The sequence below is a fragment of the Chaetura pelagica genome, unplaced genomic scaffold, assembly GCF_000747805.2.
Source record: "Chaetura pelagica isolate M959 unplaced genomic scaffold, ChaPel_1.0 scaffold72, whole genome shotgun sequence".
Lineage (NCBI taxonomy): Eukaryota > Metazoa > Chordata > Aves > Apodiformes > Apodidae > Chaetura > Chaetura pelagica.
Window position 1 is genome coordinate 3382590 of NW_009952560.1, and position 20293 is coordinate 3402882.

At 42.8% G+C, this 20293-nt stretch overlaps 1 protein-coding gene across 1 annotated transcript in view; it reads right to left on the reverse strand.

Moving 5' to 3' along the window:
* The window catches only part of PIGL (phosphatidylinositol glycan anchor biosynthesis, class L), a 55838-nt gene that overhangs the window by 17026 nt on the left and 18519 nt on the right, over positions 1 to 20293 (reverse strand). The window contains exon 4 of the mRNA XM_009993201.1: positions 3040 to 3130. Within this exon, the coding sequence (XP_009991503.1) occupies positions 3040 to 3130 (91 nt within the window). The remainder of the gene's footprint in view (positions 1 to 3039; positions 3131 to 20293) is intronic.

Below are 20293 nucleotides of genomic sequence, written 5' to 3' on the forward strand. Positions count from 1 at the left end.
AGGTCCAGAAGTCCCTTCCGGAAGGGGGAGAGCACAGAGGAAATTACTCAATTAATAGTAGAAGAGAAAACTCCTGAGAGGTCTAAAGTCCATGTTCCCTCTACACACCATGTGCACTAGTGGCAAAAAGCACTCCAAGCTGTGGGTCTCCCTCACTTCTGAGTCAAGCAGTGCTTCAAACAGAGCACACATCTGCTCAAGTAGACTGGTGGGGACAGAAAGGTATTTTTCTTTTTTGGGAAGGGCGATCCCATAAAATGCCATATTAAGCAACTCCATTCCTATCAGCCTTCCTCTGACCATAATTTCATAGGCCAAACTTACACTTGCAGGCAACAGTGACATTCCAACTCCCTTTGAGTCTCCTGTGTGTTTGGACATGTCTCTTATTGCTATTATATCAGATAAGCTAAGAGTTAAAAAGAATGAACAATTGGATGAAAAAGGAAAAATCTAATAACGATCAACCTCCCAGTGTCCCCTGGGTTTGAGCTGCAAGCATGTAAAGTCATCCACCAGCTCTTAGAATGCAAGGTCCTGGGGGCCTCTCACTCATGTACTCCAAAGCACTCCATAGGTGAGGGAGGAAGGAAAGGGATGACAACGTCTGTCCCAGCTCTGTCTTCTAGCAAAGAAGCTGCACTCCACACGCTGCACTCCAAATCTAGTGTTCTGAAAAAGCATAGAAAATCCTCTACAAATATCACATATTCAAATGCTCCTGAATTTCAGGAGAGTGTGGAGACCAAGATCCAAAATATGAGAGCTGAACTCATGCTCTCAAATATAAGGTCCAACCTGAATGCCATTTGGAGATCTGGCTTGCTAGGCTGGCTTGGAGCTGACCCAAGACAATGGGACTTTTCCACAAACAGTTATACTGATGATGTTTCCATCAATCCATAGTGTAAAGAAGCTTGTAAAGATGTGGTATTGCTGACTTCTGGTCTTGGTACTGCATCTGCCCCAAACACAGTCTGAATGTCACCTCCTAATCCCAGCTTTGCCATCACCAAACTAGAGATCCTGAAGAGTGGGATTTCATATCCCAGAGCCTGTCTGGAGCTCACACAGTCCTATGCAACTTATTTTTTACACACTTCCTAATGGAGACAGACTACCCTTGGCTGCCTCTCCCAGCAGTACTGCCTTTTGCTTATAAATCCAGCAGGCAGGAAACAATTTCCAAGGTCTATAAATTAGTTTTGGCTTTGAGTACAGTACACCAACTGTTAATTTCTGTGTCTGCACTATTTAATGTAGAGCTTGGATTAAATATGTCCCTGTAGCTCTCAGATAGATTGAGTTACTGATGGACTTCCAGGGCAATTGAGGAAATGAGTAACTATGCACTGGAGCAAAACTACATATAACATGGTGTGACTCCTTGCTTTGCAATCTTTCCTTTCAGACATGTTGGAATTGCAGCCTGCTTCTCCACTGCCAGATGACACATATATTCTGTAAATTAAAGATACCAATGTCTCCTGGGAGAACTGGGGAAAGTTTTCCCACTGGGACAGCTCAAACAATCATGTGAACTCCACTGAGTTAGTTTGTTGTGTTTGAAACCCTGTTAGCTTATATTTTGACAAGGCTCCTTTAACATGTTAAGCCAATTCTATCAGTTTCAACTTTACTGAAAAATAGTCTCAGTTCAGCTTTCCAGGCAAAGCCATTGTCTCTGGACAGCAAAGATCTTCTAAGAATGGATAACACATACCAAGCTTTGAAGTTTTAAAATGCAGAATGTTGGACAAAGGTAGTTAGGCACTTCCCTTGCCATTGCTGGCAAACTAGATCTGCTCATAAATGAAAGGTATTATTATAGCAAACGTGGTATCTGTGTGGTTACATGGAACACCTGAAGTAAGTCTACAGTGTAGTTCACCACCACCCCCCCTCCCCAAGAAGCTGCTTTAGTGCCTTTGGCACTGCTGACACTTTCTGTGACAGTAACTTGTCCTGGCTGCTGCTCAGGACATGAAGCACCCACAGCACAGCAGGGAGACTCCCAGTGATTGTGCATGTTTGAAAACCCTGCCCCTTGATTTTTCAGCTCACGCTCTGTTAGTGGCAGTCCTGCCTCCCCCAGCTCAAACAGCTTGAGTTTAATTTCCTCTGAGGCAAAGACCTAACCCTTTCCAACCATCTAGCAGAAGTTCTAGAGTTTTCAGAATTCCTATTGGGATTCTGGAACACTTGTCCTAGTGCCCATGAGAGTCACAAACATGCAATAGAAATCCTCTGCTGTTAGGAGCTTTCAGATTTGATTAAAACCAAACTATTCACAGGGCCAAAATGAGTCCAGGAGACATTTGCACACAGTAATGAATTTCATGGGAAATTAGCCTCAGAATCAATACAAAATTGGATGCACGATGCTGGGTTTTGTGCTCATGGGGATTCCAGGCTACAAGAGATGTGATTTCTTGTTTTGTGACTTGCTGAAAGACTTTCAGAGTTTTGTGATTTGGCTGCTAATCAGTGTGTGACAGTGACATGCCTGATCAGAGCAAGGTTCAACAGAGAAGAACAGAACACAACCTTTTCCATCCTTAGGCCCTTATTCCTGTTCTGTGGGGAAAAACAAAACAAAGCAACCCAAAAAAACCCCAAACCCACAAACTACACCAGTGCTAGGAAATCTCCCCAGTGTAATGTTCTTCAATCCCAACGTATTACCCTGCTAATCTAACTCACTAACACACTTTGAATCTAAGCCTAAATCCCAGATGGGCTCTCTTCATCAGTGAAACCTGGCATCAGGGGCAGAATAGTTGCTTTAAAATGTAGAAAACATTTGAGGAATCAGTAAAGCAGAATTCCTTCAGTGTTCATTTCTCACTGGGAAACAAAGAAAGATCTCCAGAGAGACAAGATACATCCAAGTGACACCACCACCCTCTTCCATATTTTTCAGTGGAGCAATTCTATTTGCTCTGAACTTCTAGCAGCTTTTTAAGTATTTGAAAGAGGATCAGAATGGCCATGTCAAGGCACAGGAGCTGTACAACCACTCACAAAAAGTAGACTCACTAGGTTGATGTTGTTGGCTTCTATGTGCTCCAGCACGAAGCTGGCGAGGAGCTGTGTGTCCCATTCAACAGCAGGATTATCTGGGAGATCCCTGAAAATGAGAAAGGCAATTAGTCACTTCACTGCTGAGAACTTTATGAAGACCATGCCAGCCAAGTGAGATCCTCTTATCAGAGAATCAAATAAAGATAAGTTTATTTACCATATAAAACCAGTGAACCTTACTTAAGAGCCTTACAAGCTTGTATATTGGAGAGTTGAAAGGGACACAGCAGTTCCAACACCCTCCACGTAGACTTGCCAAGGTCTCCCTTGCTTCCTACCATTAAGACAGAATTTCTGGCAGCTTTACTTTAAGCAACATCAAATTTGTTCAATGATTCTTGTTCTCTATTCATCCCAATCACAGTTCTTCCTCTATTTAAAAATCTCTTTAAAAACACATTTTCCTGCAAGATTTTCCAATCACAATCTACTGGTGAATTACACATGAAAGGCAACAAGCAAACTTCTGCTCTCTCTTATACAGGAATGACCCATTAACCTCAACCAGAGGACAATAGGACCATAATTATACTGCATGGATTTGACAGTAATTCTGCATCTGTTTATTTTATGCTTTGCATAGCAAATAGGTATGCAAAGCATACTGTGACTCAAGAGTCTGCCTGGGTATGTTAGACTACAGACTCCTAGGGGCAGGGACCCTGAGCCAAATGCAAAATAACACCAGGCAGCCAACAGAATTTTTCCATATTTACACAACTGAGCACTGAATTTGACCCCCCAGTCATTATGTTTGAATGATGCCAAGCAAACATTGCTTGCAAAGTTAAAAAGGTTATTAGTAACAACAGGATAACACACAGCTGCTAAAGTCCAATAATGACATGATAAACTGGTCTTTTTCTCAGACTTTTTCCTTCCTCTGATAATTGCTGTGAGGTGGGTTAGCAGAAAAGTGACGACACAGCCACATGGGGCTGGATGGGAACGGCTGCAGCTGGTGGCTGCAGAGCAGGGACTCCCCTTCCCAAGGCTCCTCCTGCCTTCCTGACTCCCCAGACAGAGAGGACATCTGCAACACAACAGGAAAATGTCTCATTGGCACGTTCCAAAGCTCAGCCTGAGTCTTCAGAAGAGGTTTTCTGGCCACAGATTTTCCCACTGCTGTTAACAGCAGTAGTAGAAGAAAGAGCTTAATTACAAACTGACCGTTTTACCCATTGTGTTTTGTACTCCTGCTTAGCACAGGCCAAAATAATGTGCTACCAGACACCCCAGCAACAAGGGGAGGTGTTTCTACTCTGCTGTGCACATCCTAGCTCTGGTCTCTGTAGTGGTGTTACCAACAACAGAGATGTGTGTTGTCATTTGCAATTCCCTCTTGTATAGACAGCATCTTTGCCTGATGTATACAAGAGATTTCAATTTGCCACAGGAAAGATTCTCTGGTACATCTGGTGGTTGCCTCATCAGCTGAACAAACCTGCACCTCATATTCTCAAGACAACAACTTTCCCACCTCATGCTTGAAGAGGAATTGGCCCTGTTGACCTCAAAGGTATTACAAGTCCCATCACACATCACAGCAAGCTTTAGATGGAGCATATTTTATAAACATGCTTCAACTAAGACATCCCAGTCACCATGCACACCAACCAGCATCTAACTGCAAGTCTAACAGTGCCTCAGTTGTTCCAGTGGTACCTCTGAGGTTATGTCAAGGCTGAATTTGATAATATTGAAGTGGTAAATTAGTGTAAAAGAGATACTTCACTGGCTGGTTAAAAAGCAAATATATTCCCTTTTCTGGATGGGGATTAAATGGAATCATGGAGGAAGTGAAGAGTAAAACAGGAGGGATGCTCCAACAGTGAGAGGTCAGAAAAAAAAGTAGAGCTTGGAATTTATGATGTCCAGGAGGCTTTGGTGTCATAGCCACTGCACTCAGCTTTATTGGGCTGTCTCCAAAAAGGATGCTGGGTAGTGGAGCAGGTTTTAACTAGTTTAGACAGATAAAGATCACCCTCTTCAATGGAAATGAACAGCTGGAGGCAACGGTTTAGAATCCTTGGAAACAAAACAATCTGAAGGCATGAGCAAATTAACTCCATGAATACTGAACTGATTAAGCAGGAATATTCTGCAAAAAATTCTGCTTCTACTCACTTAGTGTGCTGCTCATGGAGAGCTCAGTCACTTGCAGTAAGGAAAAAGAATTCTTTTGTTGCATAATATAATCTGTCAGGCACCAAAGAAGCAGAAGCTGATCTTGGCAAGCAGGACACACATGTACATAAGCACATTCATCACTCAGGAATAGCCCCTACAGCCACTGAAGTACTGAGCTCATTCTGCAAACATTAAAAGTGACACACAGGTTAAATGACATAACCAAAGTCACCCAGAGAAGTGAGTAGCAAACTGGCAATACAACAATCTAGGTCACTCCAGAAAATTACTTTTCTTTGGGGGGGGCAAGAGTTTTTACTTCACTTTGTAAAGCAAAGAATTTAGGAGTTACCATGATAGTAGGGACCCCACTGAAAGTATGAGACCAATAACTTTCTGCCTGTACTCTGGATATCAATAATTGGGTCCAGGTAAGGATGACAAGGTGACTAAGAAAGCCAAATTCATATACACCATACAGCAATGCACATGAGACACATTCTGAAAAGGGATCTCTGTATCCCCCAGGAACTTTGTAGGAGCATACAAACTTTGAAAACTGCTGTAGTTCACAAAATCAGTACAAAATATTTTTTCCTAATGTAAATCAGTCTTCACCAAACCTGAAAAGTCTACTGACTTGCTGCACTAGTGAAGTTGCATTTGTTGTGTTTTTACCTCTAAGACTTAGTATCTGACATATTCAGCATCTGAATGGTTAACTCCAGGCTGCTGATAATGCCTCTGAGCTCAAGGTTGAAGGGCTGAGATAAAGAACTACAAAGGAGTGAAAATTAGCACATTCCTTGGAGCAGACTGGAGCTTGTCCCAGGAGACATGGTTCCCCACCTGCCCTCCCTGTCCTCTGCCCCAGAGAGCTCCTTGCTGCTGCTGTCAGTCACTGGGACAGATCAGGATATGAACGCTGCACTGGAGAGGCCTCCCAGGTCGCACTGCTGGAAGGTGCTGATGGGAAGGGTAGAGAAGTTTGGTCACTTGGCCTCATTTCCACCAAAATATTATGGTCTGGAAGTGATGTTTATGGGCATTCCACATGACTGATACTGAATGCAGGTGGCTGCTTGGATGCAGCCCTTGTTGAGCAGGGAAAAATAGGGAGATGCATAAAAGAAGCAAGAAAAATATTTTTAATGGCATAAGGCTCCAGAAATGTTGTTTTCCCAGCTATTTTCAGAGAAAGCCATGCTGTGCACTGTACAGGGAATCTACAGCTGTGCCAACAGATCTATAGACTGAAGAGAGAGAGAAATGAAGAACTGAGGTGTTGCAGTTGCTGCAGTATGGACCAGTATTTGTCTCTGCTCCCTGATTTCAGCAGGACCAGTCATGGGAAACACTGTGTTCTGAAAACTAGACCCTGCACCTTGACTTTTATCCATTGGGAGGGAGAACTGGAGAGGACTCCTAGTTTTCTTCTCACCTCCTTGCTTTCCTCCTTGCCAAGCTAAGCAGACAGAGCAGACACTGGCATCTGCAGCTCCCCTTACCAAGGTCTGCCTAAGAAGAATATGGTGGATGTCCTGGATATCCTGGCCCAGGCACCAGAGAGCTACAAGGGGGCCACAGCAAATCACATCAACACATTAAACCAAAATTCAACCTTGTGCAGATGTTGCCCAGCAGTCTTGCAGCTGGCTGAATGAAATACATGTTAAAAAACCACTGCCTGATGCCAGCTCCTCTCCAGGCCTGCTGTGGGCTGTGGAGCATAGCTCCTCTTATGCCTCAGCCTTGGCCATTAAAACACTGTGCATGTTGCCAGGAATGCTATCCCTGCCAGCTGCCTGGACAATTTTGTAGGAATGTTTGGGCTCAAGATGGCTAGATTCCTCTCAACTGGAAGGTCTTGATGGGCCAAGATTGAGATTTTAAACCTTCATAGATATTGCCAAATCACACCCTTCTTACATGATACACTGCTCAATTCCTGTCCAATATTCCATTGCTCACCTTCCACAGATCGTGTATATGTACAATCTTCTTGTAAAGCTTTCCATGGAATTTATTCTGCTCATGAACTATGTTCTCATGACTGCTCTAAAGGTCAAGTTAAACAAAGCAGGCTATACAATACCTAAAATGGCTTAAAAACCAGTGAATGGGCTGTCCTGTATTGGACATTTGCAGTTAGAATAATCCTTAAGATCAGTGCCTGCTGAAATCTGTTGACTGGGCAGTCCTCAGGCCCCTGGTGCAGTAGGAAGCAGAGCCCCTTGTTATGCGACAGGTCAAGGACAGGGACTGGCAGCACCTTCTATCTTGCCATGAAGCCTTCATAGGTGGCAACAGGCAAGGGAGTGGAGTAGCAATAGGGTTCCTTCTAGATGTTAGGTCTCAATAAATACGTTCAGAGACACCAGAGCAAAACTTTCAAGGTACTAATATGATCTTCCATTCCACTACATAGCAAAAGGGTCAAGATGAAAGAGCTTTCCCATTCCTTACTGCCTTTTTATCCCACAGCATGACCTTGATCAATGCAAGGCTAGGGACCAGGAAACATTTTTGCATAATTTCACCTCCTTATCCCTCCTCTCCCCAGTGAGTGATTTTATGTTATATCAGCACAAAGGTCTGTAAGTTGATGGTGGATTAGGGAGGAAACAGGTGAACTGCTGTGCTCCAGGTTCCCAGCTGAGAACAATGACCACAATGTGTTTGCTGGAACAAAGGATGCCCTTTGTCTGAAGTTAACTGGATGAAATGAACATCTGGACAATTGAAACTGGATCAAAAAGGAAAAGATCCCACAGACAAAATTACGTGAATGCACGATTAGTGAAAAAGCCACGTGATGACTCAAGGCAACCAGTGACCTTTCTATCAGAGCATCAAAGCAACTGAAAAACTGGTGTAAACGGAAATTATTTCATGCTCTCTAAAGTAGAATAGATAATTTTTATTTTTGAGATGATGCTAAGATAAATTAAGACAGGCTAACCCTCGATCATGAAGCAGAACCTCTAAATCCTTACATTAATAACTATTTATACAGTTCTCTTCCTATAATGGTCAACTGCAGACAGGAGGGAAACACTGCAGTTGGGCAGCATGGACATCCCTGATTCTGTTAAAAGCAGCCCACTTAGAAAACAATCAGCATCTTGCAGTATCATGTTCTGGGGAGAACAGATGCTGTGTGCTTACTGGAATGTAACAATCTGCAATTTAGGAGAGAAATGGACTAAACCAGGATGCTGACTGTCAAATGAAAAGCCACCTACACTAGAGAAGCTGAAATTTGTACACCAGCAGCTTCCTCCCTCTCCTCACAGTAAAGAAACTCAAAATATTCTCAGATTTATATTTTAAGATTGGAAATAAGAACCCTAGGTTTTGGTGTAGGTACAGGGTAAAGGAAGTGGTGAAAATGTCAATGACTGGAATATTAAAAATAAAACATACTTCAAATATATCACAAAAGAAAAAAGGAGAATGGACACACTGCTATTCTTCCATCCTTAATTTTTTCAATGTCTAAGTTTGAACCAACTTTATACAAATTTCAAAGGTAAATTAACTAAGTTTAGATGCCAGGTAAGTGCTGATGCTCCTGACATGGCCATGCCAGACAGAAGTCATGCATAAAGGGAAAGAACACAAAGACAGAGAGCACTCCATTCAGCTCACTCAAACATCCAGGCAACCTGTGCTTGCTTCTCCACTGAGGTGTGTAAAAACACAGTGCACCTCTGTCAGATAATATTCCAAGTACCTCCATAATTCCCCAAAGAGAATGGTAATAAGATCTCCAGGGAACAAACTTTTTGACTTGGGCATGATCGTATGTTTCTGTTTGAGAAATAAGCATCCTTTGGGTTTAAATTCAAAGGAATTATTACAGAACACAGGTCTGGTTGTTTGCAAAGAGCTATCCAAATGTCCCTATATTAATTTATTTTTTTTTAATGAATTATTGATGATTTCTCAGCAGAGTTTAATGACTATTCACAGACATGACACAATTGCTTATCATAATTTGAAATCTGGTATTCATTTGACGTCTGTGCCTCAGTGCCTTGTTGATAAATTACAGCACAAAGCTCTGTAGGAACAAGTTCATATTCAATGTCTTTAAACAAAAACAATTGGTGGTGCCTTTCAAGAGCAGCAATGCATAGAAACTACAGTGGCTAAAGCTAGTTTCAAAAAGTTACTTCTAAAAACTAGTTTGGAGAGAGCATCAGGCCCTACTGTGTAAGACAGGAAACCAAATTCAGCTCAACTAATTCTGAACTGATTGCTGACTTAGTCACACCTTTCCTATTTTCTGGTCTTCATGTTTGTGAAGTGGAAATAATTATATGTTCACACCTATGTCAAGAGGTTTGAGATCCTTCTAAGAAAAGTGTTATGTCTGCTCTCTAATTTCTAGATCAAAATCTAAAACATGTCTTGGCAATCCTGGGTACTGGGAACCCCCCAAACCTGTCCTTTACTCCCTGCATTGTCTTCTCATGAAGTATGGAATCAAGTTCAATGTTAGTCCTGACTTGAAGGCTTGGCTCAAAGCATATAAGACTGTATGAAGCTGCAGAATGATGGATATGGTGAACAGCTCTGCCTCTGTGGTGCAGAGAACTCTGAAACAAGGATAATGTCTTCTGGAGCAGTGAGGACTTTCTCAGGAGGCAGTGCCAAACAGTGAATGGACTCCCAAATCAAGTGTCATCACAAACCGTTTTGCTTTCAGCTGCGAAGGAAGACTCCTTGGAACATATCCCTTCTAGCAGAAACAGCAACATTTAAAGTTTACAGCTCCCCAGACCTTCCAGAGCACACAAGAAAGCTGAGACATCTGGGCCAAATGTGATCCTAACAATGGAGACCCTGTTTGCCAAACCACATGACAGGGGTTTGGGTGTGTCACCTACTGGGCACCTTGCTTTGGTCACGTAGTGGGCAAGGTGTCGCCGTGCAGTACTGCAGCTAAGGAACATGACTGCTGGTGGAGAACAGCATTTCCAGCAGAATACACCATGTGCCCACAGACAGAGTGGGGCCCACAGATCCCACGAGTGACACATTTCAGCCAGGCACCATTTAGACTGTTTCCAGCACAACCAGCATTTTCCAGCACTACAGACTGCCAAGAGGGACTTGCCAAGTGCTGGGCAAGAAGCCTCCCTTTCATTTTATAGAAGCTGGACTTCTGTATGATCTGTTGGGGGCCATTAACAGAGTTCACTGAAAACATCAGTCAGAAGCCAGAGTTAGTAATCCCAGGAGATCTGGGGCTGCCATGCTGAATTATGAGTCAGCAGTTCCTCCTCTGGCCACTGAAATGTGGTTTGGGCAGCAGACAATAGTGCAGTGTGAAACCAAGTCAGTTCCACTCACATCTCAGAGAGGTATGCAGAAAAGTAGACCATTAAAGTCCCTACCCAATTCAGGAAAACAAGAACTCACCAACCTCTTCCTGAGTGCTGGCAAAGAGCATTTCTGGCATTTGTCCCAAATGACTGACAAATAACAGATCTATTAGCAACATCTGGTAATCTCATCTGCAGACTAGTTAGAGAAACATCTTGGGATCTTCAAGCACAATTGCTGGGCAAACGTACATATGCAGCAGCACGTCAGTTCAACAATTTCTTAAGGCCAAGAAGATGTTTGATGAAAGTGCTCACTGGAAAGCTTGAACAGAGCGTGACTCTAGCAGTTGGTGGCCTTTGGGAATTTTGCTCCACATTCCCAGAACAATCTGCACATCTCTACGTCAGCTCCCAGAGGAGGGATAAGCTGATGTGAAACCAAGAAAGGTGGACTCACCTCTTCAAACATTGAGTTCCTCCTTGGGCTCAATTACCACTTCAGCATGTTTCTAGCCACTCTGACATTTCTGATAATAACAGGGGAAGAACACAGACCACAATTCTCCAAAATCACCATCTGTACCTTGAGAAATGAGTATCACCAAGCCTACATGAAATGATCAGGCAGTTCCCAGAACACCTCAGCAGTGCTCACATCCTCATTATTACTCCTGGCTTTGCCATAGTGCCTAGGAATTCACCTGGGGCCTGACAGTCTAAGTTGTTCTGAGTGACAACAAAAAGCCCAGCAATCCCACAACCAAAACTTGTTTTCAATTTGAAGTACAAATTACCAGCAAAACCAGGACTCTGAGAAGCAGACCACAAGACCTCATGCCTCCTTCACTTATTTCGTTTGTTTCCTGAAATGCTCAGAAAAGCAAAACTAATCACAGACAAACAAACAAAACAAAAACAAAACAAAAAAAGAAACAACAGCACAGCAGGGCAGAGCTTGGGAATGGTACATTAACTCATGCACCAAGAAGCAATATCTACCTCACACGAGTCCTGGCACAACTGGTTCAAGAGGGACAGACTTCCAGTTTCAAACTGCTGAGCAGGAGGTCTCACTATCCTGGCAGAAGAGCAGGGACTGGACAGGTGGAAAGGGAATGCAGTGTGTTCTTCCTAGCTAGGTTTTTACTACAGTACTGGCACATGAAGTTCCTGACATGTATCATAATGTCCCTGGGACTCCACAGTACAAACTGTGGGTACAAACCCAAAGGGAAGAAACAGAAAGTCTCTTATAGCAGCCAGCAAAATCCTTCAGAAGTGAATGGCTGAAATACCACAACCTGTATATGCCAAAAAAACCTAGTGCCACTTCATGACAACCTTAATATTAATCTGTTTGTTCTTAGAAGGATAAATATATCATTCTGTCTAAGCCAAAATGGCAGTTCTGATTGTGGCCCAGGTAAATCAGACAAAATGTTGCCACTGCCTTAATGGCATGAGCCAGACTCTCAAAGAGAAGGAGAGCCAAAAGCATAATCACTCCAACCAAAGAGATAGACCTTGGTCTATTCCATGTAACAAATAAACTGCAGTCAGAAACCTCAGGAGAGAGCTTGAAGCCAAATCAATCCTTCAGCCATTTTAATTAATCATCTAGAAAGCACAGAATAGTCACTTCATGGAGATATATTTCTCATGCCAAAACTTATGTAAATGCAGATGCAACTTCAGCAGAGGTCTCAAGAGGATGATGGCCTGATTCCAAATGCAGCTTCCCGTGTCACAACATTCCAGCTTCCCTGTACCAGTTCCATCCAAAATGAAGTTTCCTGACTTGTCAGCCTCCCACAAACAACCATCTCCTGCAATCCATTTGATCTCTGCATTTTTATGGGAGCATTACTTCTTGAAGTCAAGGTATACCCACCCTCTGTAACAGTGAGGTTCTGATGCCCTGAGCCCTCTAGCCGAGTGCAAATTTTATTACTGTCATCAAATCACTTCCTTTTATAAAACCGCTTGTACCAAGAAGTGAAGCACCTATCTTAACTGCGAGCTTGATCCCACAAATTTTACTGACATGCAAAGTTTCTACTCATGCAAACACTCCCCTTGCAGGCACTGTCTTGCCAGCCCCACTCCTGTGAGTGCCCCAGTTAGATGCCTCCACGACCCAGCTCCAGGCCAGGCTCGCTCTCTGCAGCCCGTGAAAACTTGCAGCAGCTTCCACAGCAGCTCTGCCAGGAACTCTGCCTGGAGCTCCATTTGCAACAGCTAAGTGGGACTCGGCAACAATGAACACAACGAGCACAAACGCAGCGACCTTCCCGGTGCAGCCGCGCTCCCCCCGCGCTGCGGGGATTCCAGCCCCGCACATCGGCTCTGCCACAGCAACCGCGGGCTGCTCGGCAGTAACCCCGGCCCGGCTGCAGCCGCTGAACCCGGGCCCAGCCGCCCCCTCACGCCACTCCATGACGGGCCAGGGGCAGCCACCGGCAGCCAGAGGATTTCTAGGAGCGGGCCAAGATTGCCAAGGGCTGGAAATAATTAACTGTTGCGAGCAGCGGCTCCTGCCTGCCGCGGTGCAGGAGGGGAGGCTGCTCTGGGCAGTGCCCGTGGTGCTTCACCCTCCGGACACCACTGCAGGAATCCCAGTGGAATTAAGACATTTAGCCAGGGGAGGGGATAAGGAAATCAATAAGCTTTAAAGAAGGGAACTGTATCGTTTTTTCTTAATGAGTAGCAGATGAGTGAGGATGATGAACTGGAGCTGAGAACTTGATACCCTCATCAAGCACTGCCCGTCCCGGGGTTCCGTGGGGGCACAAACTCCTCCAGTGGCACAGAACGTGCTGGCACAGTGTCCCTCTCCTGGGCTCTGGAGCTCCTTACAGCTACCGGGGACTCAGGGGGGTACCTCGGAGACGGGGAAGCTGTGCTCTGCGGGTTACTTGCTGAAATTGTTAGTTTTACCGCACAAACCCGCTGACCAGTTGCAGCCACGCCTGAGCAGCACTGCTACTGCCCCAGCACTTCCACAGCACTGACTGCAAGACATTAACAGATGTTCATTAACCACCACCCCCCTGTGAGGATGGTATGGGGAAGTGAGCAAGTAATAACCCCCACATTTTATAATGAGAGAATTAAAAGCTCAGGTAACTTTCCCCAGAGAGCCTGAGGCAATGGAGCTGAGTCAGGGGCAGAGCCTGGAATGGAGCATGTGAGCTCCAGGCTCCCAGCACAGCTCTGCATCTCCCACACTCACTCCAGGAATACGTGGTATTGCCTGGGGCAAATAACAATCCTTTTTATCAACAGGCCTCTTAAAGATGCTCTGCAGAGCCTCATCTATTCCTGGGTACTTGGACTGGGCAGAAAACACATGAAGAGTTTCAAATTATCCATCATGACACCGACTTTACAGGAGCTGCCTAAAAGTACCCTCCCTTAAACCTGTCAGTGGCCAAAGGATATGAGAAATGCTGAGTATTTGGCTAATAAAACAGAAATACAGGAAGAAAATATTTATAACAATGCTACTGTATAAATAAGAGGCCCTATAATTTATTACAGATGTGACCCTTCCAAAACAAAGGGTTTAAATCTTGCTTATGTTGTGTAATGACATGGAGTAGAATGGACCTGGTGAAGAATGTATCCAACTGAAATTGTAAATGGTCCCCTTTTATCCCCTGCCATTTTGTACCTCAAAATAAGCAGAAATTTGGCTTCTTTCAAGCATCCGTTTGCCAGACTTTTCAGTGCTCAGAATTAAAAACTGATTTACAGGAAAGCATTCATCCTTCATCTGAAAACAGACTGAACACTCAGACACTTAACAAAATTCAGTTAAATATTAGCTATTAAAGAAGAGAAAATGGCACATAACTCAGACAAAATCTGTTAAGCTTACAGTCACATCAACTATAAAGAATGTAGAACACACATGCATGGAAGGCTAAGTAATGCATTGAATTATTCCAATGCAAATAGTAATTGCAGAGAAATAGAGTGCAACACTGAAATGAGAGGGCATTGAAATTCCTGCACAGGGAGTATGCGGGTCAATGAGATAGTTAATACATGACTTGTTACAAGAGGGGCATGACTTGGCATGGAACTGTAATCAAGCAGCTTTCATTTAATGCTCCAGTTGCTACTGAAGGATCAGATAACAAAATATTAATCCCAAATCTCATTTCAGTTTCTAAACAAGTATTTCTGTTTCCTACACTGCAATTAAAATATTTTTTTCCTTTCAACCAAAGCTGATGGAAGAAGCTACAGGAGACAAAACATGCTCAACAAGGTCCAGCAAAGCATTCATTTTCCTTGTTCGTGATCCCTCGTGCAATAAAACCAAGATTATAGGTCATAAACCCCATCACATTTGCAAAAGGTAGTGTGTATTAGGAAAAAAGCTGAATAGGTGACAAATGAGATGTGTGACACTTCCTGTTTGCTTCACCAAATGCCGTTGCATTATCAAAGCAGCTATATTTCCCTCAGAACACATGAGCTAAAGTGCTCAAAATTGGCTTCACTATCTCTATAAAGAGCAACAGTAAAACTCCAGGAGCAAACTAGTAAATCCCATCCCATTACTTTGACGTATTGTTTTGAATATCTTTTACACTGTTGAACTCATTATAATGAAAACACCTATTTATTTTTTAACAGCTTGTCAGCATTACTCACCTCCTAACAGATTATCTTGTTCTGTTCCTAGTTGTATGTTGGGAATTCTGGATTGCTGGCACCCTTTGTTGGTGGGTTGGGTTCTCTTAAACAAAATTCTTATTTGATGGTGGGGTTAAATGTACTCTCAACCAAGCAACCATCCCTTTAAGGAATTTATTCTTTTTAATAGTTTGCCTTAATCTGAAGTACTGCACCCACCAAATTCTAATTCAGGTTTACACTGGAACTGAAAAACTTTGTAATATCATCTATACTGATTGAACTAAGGCCAAAGGGAATAAAACCATTTAGCTTTCACGTGAGCCCAAAAGAAGAAAGGCTTCTTTGGCAACATAATTACAGAGCACAGATCTTCTAAGAGGAAACGAACTACAGGGATTTATATAATTAGACTTTTTTTTCCCCCCCTTTCTTTTTTAATGATAGCTAGGGTTCTCCTTCACTCACACTTCCTAGCCTAACAGCACATAATAAAGAAATTCTTAGCAGGCAGGAACTGGGACTGTTACACAGAGATGTTTCAATGGAACACTTTTGGGGTGAAATGTGTCAATTATTCCTGAAACTGATTAAAACTGCCTGTGGCCCCTTACTAGTGATTGCTTTTTCTGGCATGTTAGAGGGATTATGGCCAAGCACATCCTGCTTGTTGTGGCCCCATCCAGTCCAATTTTAAGTACCTGATCCATCTTGGTTGATGCTGCTGAGAAGACCTGAACAACTCTTCAGCTTTATCATAAGCCTGTTGGTAGAAGGAACTGAGGTTCTGTTCCATCACATCACCTTTCCAATATCCAGACAAAGCCAGAGCAGGGAACTGTGAGCCATTTCATGCTGCCAAATTCAAATGCTGGCAACACCCTGAGTTGTGGCAGGCAATACTCAAGGGCAGTTTACTTAGTTGTGGCAACATTGTGGTTGACCCAGGCTGACCAGATCAGTGTGACTTAATCATCATAAGCAGAAGGAAACAATTGCAACAAGGGGCAGAGCTCATTAATGTAAAGTTCCTTCCTAAAGGAACTTCCTCAAACTTGTGTGTCTCACATTCTCAACCCTTGGCCTGTCAAAGCACTCAAAGCATTCTGACTGTGTAGGATACATGTGACAACCAAGTAACTCACAACCATTTACTATGTACATATCTGTACATATTTATTACCTGTGCACTCCCTATGGTTCACAAGCAGCAATCAGGTTATAAACACCTAATTACACTGTGTCAATACTCTAGGATCTCCACTGAAGGCCTGTTAGTTACAAGGTACAATGTAAAGTGGATGTTTTACCTATTAAGTGTGTTTAAACCTGTCTACCTGAAAGCCTCTCTCTCTCTCTGTACAATAATGCAGCTGTAGAGATCATCTGAGACACCAAAACAAATGGTTTCCTGATGTAATCATAGGGAGCTGGAGGAAGGGCATTTCAGCAAGAACCTTGACAGCAGAATCTGCTTCTGTTTAACCCTGACTTGTTCTCCTAGGAGAAGCAGTAGAATGCTTTGCAAAATACTTGGATTTCTACCTGTGGCTGTCAGTCCTAAATGTTGATCCTTGTCCTTACAATAATTCCACTGAATGCTCGGTGGGGATGTTTTCTAAATTGAAATAAACAGAACCAATACAGACGTGAGTTAACTGTGCAGTCACACGGCATGAATGAAACACTCCGATGGACACTCTTGGCTAGTATTCAACAGGGATTTGTCCATCCCTATTGCTATGCAAACTGCATTTTAAATGGTGTGCTAGCAGTTTAAAAATCCCATTTCTGTCTAACTTTTATCTACGATTGCTAATAGTAACTCCTAGGATTCCTCAAAGAGAAAGAGTTGCATATTTACCTTTCACAGAGCACAAAGGAAGAAAAAGAAACATCTCAAAAAATAGATAAGAACAGCTGTAAAGCCATAATACAGCACAGGGATCTACGGGATACACATTGTATAAAAATTACTCAACATATTTTGACAAGTTAACTTCAGATCATCTGCATTTCCAGTGTGTGTTTCTCCAACACCAGAGCATCTTTTTTCATGCTGCCTAATGAACTGCTACAGCAAAAGACTCCTGAACCCTCATTTGGTTTTGCAGTGTCCTGTAGAGGATCTCACCAAATCATTGCCAGACTTGTAAACATGGTCACTTCCTTTATCATCCCAAACAGACCAAGGTTGTTTCAGTTCACTGCTCAGGCACTGAAACATGTACAGGTCTCATCTGATTACAGAGTCTGTAATGCCCTGAGGCAGTAGAGACTGTCAACACAGCTGTCCCTGGGTGCTGAGACAAATGTCTTGCTGGGCAATCACTGAATCAAAATGGAAACACATCTTCTGAAATGGATTAGGGGTAAGGACAAGGACTGCAAACAGGCCAGGCAGCCAGGGAAGTTTATAAGGTATTATTAAAGGAGTTTCTATTGAGCTATTAGAAAGTACCTCAACCCAGGTGCTGTTCTGCTAGTCTAAGTATTCTGAAGTATTTTATTTCTCTTGTCACCTGTTGGTAGCAGAACTGTATCTGAATTAACTTCTTCCCAGCCTATCTTGCTTTAGACACACAAGACCACACAGAACACGTAAAAAGCTTATAAAGGGAGGTGCAGAGATCTGCACGCTCGTGGCATTGTTACCTTTTGCAAGAGAAGCAGCCTTGCTGCATCAGCACTGAGCAGCTCTGGCCCTCACCCATCCTGCTGGGAGGCTGGGATAATGGATCTGGGCACTGTGCTAATGGAGTAGAGCTGCTCTCGGGACCTGCAGGAGTTAGTATCCCTGCCCGGCCAAATCCCTGCCCAGCCATGTCCCTGCCCAGCAATACACACACCCATCCTCTCAGGGAGGACAATCCTTTCAGAATTTCTCACTGTCTCTGCCGAACAAGAGGTGAACAGGAATAATAAAAACATGCCACTCTCTCAAACCTTTCCCTGAAGTATCTCCAAGACTTCTCTACACACGTGACCCAGCAGCCACCACATCCCCCCATTGAGGTATAACAGACACAACGTACATAGTAGTACAAGGACAAAGTGACTAGGAGAGGACAGAAAATCCTGGCACCAGTGCAGCCAGCAGCAAACATTGTGCTCCTTGCTGGAGCTCCACGCAGGGCCTGGGCTCTCCTGACACACTCTGCAGCAACAGCACAGGGGAGCAGTCCTGTCTCCCAGCCTTGTAACCACTGAACAAGAGCATCTCCTGAATTGAAACCCTGAGGGTTAAACATTTTCAAATAAATTACTGTTAATGCAGAACACTTTCAGGCCAAACTAGTCTGGGCTACATTATTTAAACATTAAGTTCTGCAGGTTTACTTCTATTTCTTTTTTTTTTTTCTTTTTAATTAATTTTCTGATCATCTGTGGCTTAGAAAATGATTGATTCAGTAGGTATCTACTCCCACATCTGGGCTTTCTTTAAACAACGTCACAAAAATGATTAATCTTCTCCCACATAATACTTTATTGCTTCCTATGTCTATGCTTTTGGTGTTTTAGTCATACCTAGAGGCTCACACACTCACATCTCAAGATGTACAGTTCACTGGATAAGCCAAAAAAACATCTGAAGTTGAAGGATTGCCCAGACACCAATTATCTTATCACAGAAATCTGATATTTTATTTTGCTCTGAGTCACTGATAAAAAAAATTACCTCATGGAACATTTGAAGGGGGGGGGAAAGAAAAACAGACACATAAAACAGGATCTCTAAAAGCACTGGAAGGGAGCATTTCTGTTCCTAGGCCTTATCTCTCTCAATTAGGCTACTCCAATGGCCGAAGAGAGTTTGTGACATTACAACAGGGATTGCCTCACAGGCAAACACAGCCAAGGACCCTGGTGATGATTTGCTGCTTTTCACTTACAAGGAAATTTCCAAATGCTGGGATCAACCCAGCAGCACAGCAACAGCAAAATTCCTGCAGTGCAGGACAGGTTGATTTCACCTCACCCATTTTCAATAAGTGCTTCAGGAGCAACTCAATAGCTAGGCCCAGAATTTAATTTTTACAGCTGATAGCATTAACAAGCATGGTGTGATGTACTTTTCCCCCCAAAATGAATTTTTATTCATGGTTTGTGCAACTAGAGTGTAGATGGAAGCTGGAGCTCAAAGACATTAGAACACTATTTTATAATAGTTTTCTAAAAAACGGGTAAATTATATTGTACTTACTTGAAATGTAAGGAAAAGCTTACCAAAATATAGTATTAAAAATGAACATCCAGTAAACAGACTATATTAACTATAGTTAAGGAGAGAAAGCAGCTGGTTTTGGGTCACACATGCTCTTCAGGCATGTAAAAAAAAACAAACAGTACAGCAGACTTTCACATCTATTTTTATTCACAGACCACAAGAAAAAAAAACCCAACACTTTCCTCCTTCAGCTTTGAATCAGCCTCTCAACTCTCAATTACCTGGTTTCTGAATTAGGTAAGGTAAGACAACCAAAATGGAGTTGTTAATTCTAAGAGACCAGTACTTAGTCAGAGACCTCCATCAGTTCAGTGGCTTCACTTTCTCTTAAACATTGGCAGGAAAAGCATCCTGCTTGCCTCTTTATTTCATGTAAGTTATCTTACCAGGCTACTTGAAGCTTAGTTCTTAGTACAGATGGTCAAAAACTCACATTAAATCATAATATTTTATTTGAAGCCATTTAACATAATAAAATATTAAGAATTGCAATAATTTTTTATCCATCCTGCTCCAGTGGCTTTGGGTTTTGCAGTGGAAAATCAGGCTTGCCAGCTAATTAATTGTTATGATTGATTGTAGTTACTGTCATTGTCATAGATTTCTAACCTAGGAGGGACCACTGTGGTCATTATTCTCACACAACATGCCACGTACCAGCTCAACAGACCTCATCCAACAAACCTCTTCCCTTTGTCCATCCTCCTCTATCACTATCAAGTCATCTCATGGATAAAGCAAATAGCTCAAGCACCTTAAACATCCATTAATAGACCACTTTTACACATCTTTCATCATTCAGGTGACTGTTTCCTAAGTATTTTCCATGTGTCAGCATCCTTTTGGAAATGTAGATTTTATACCAAGA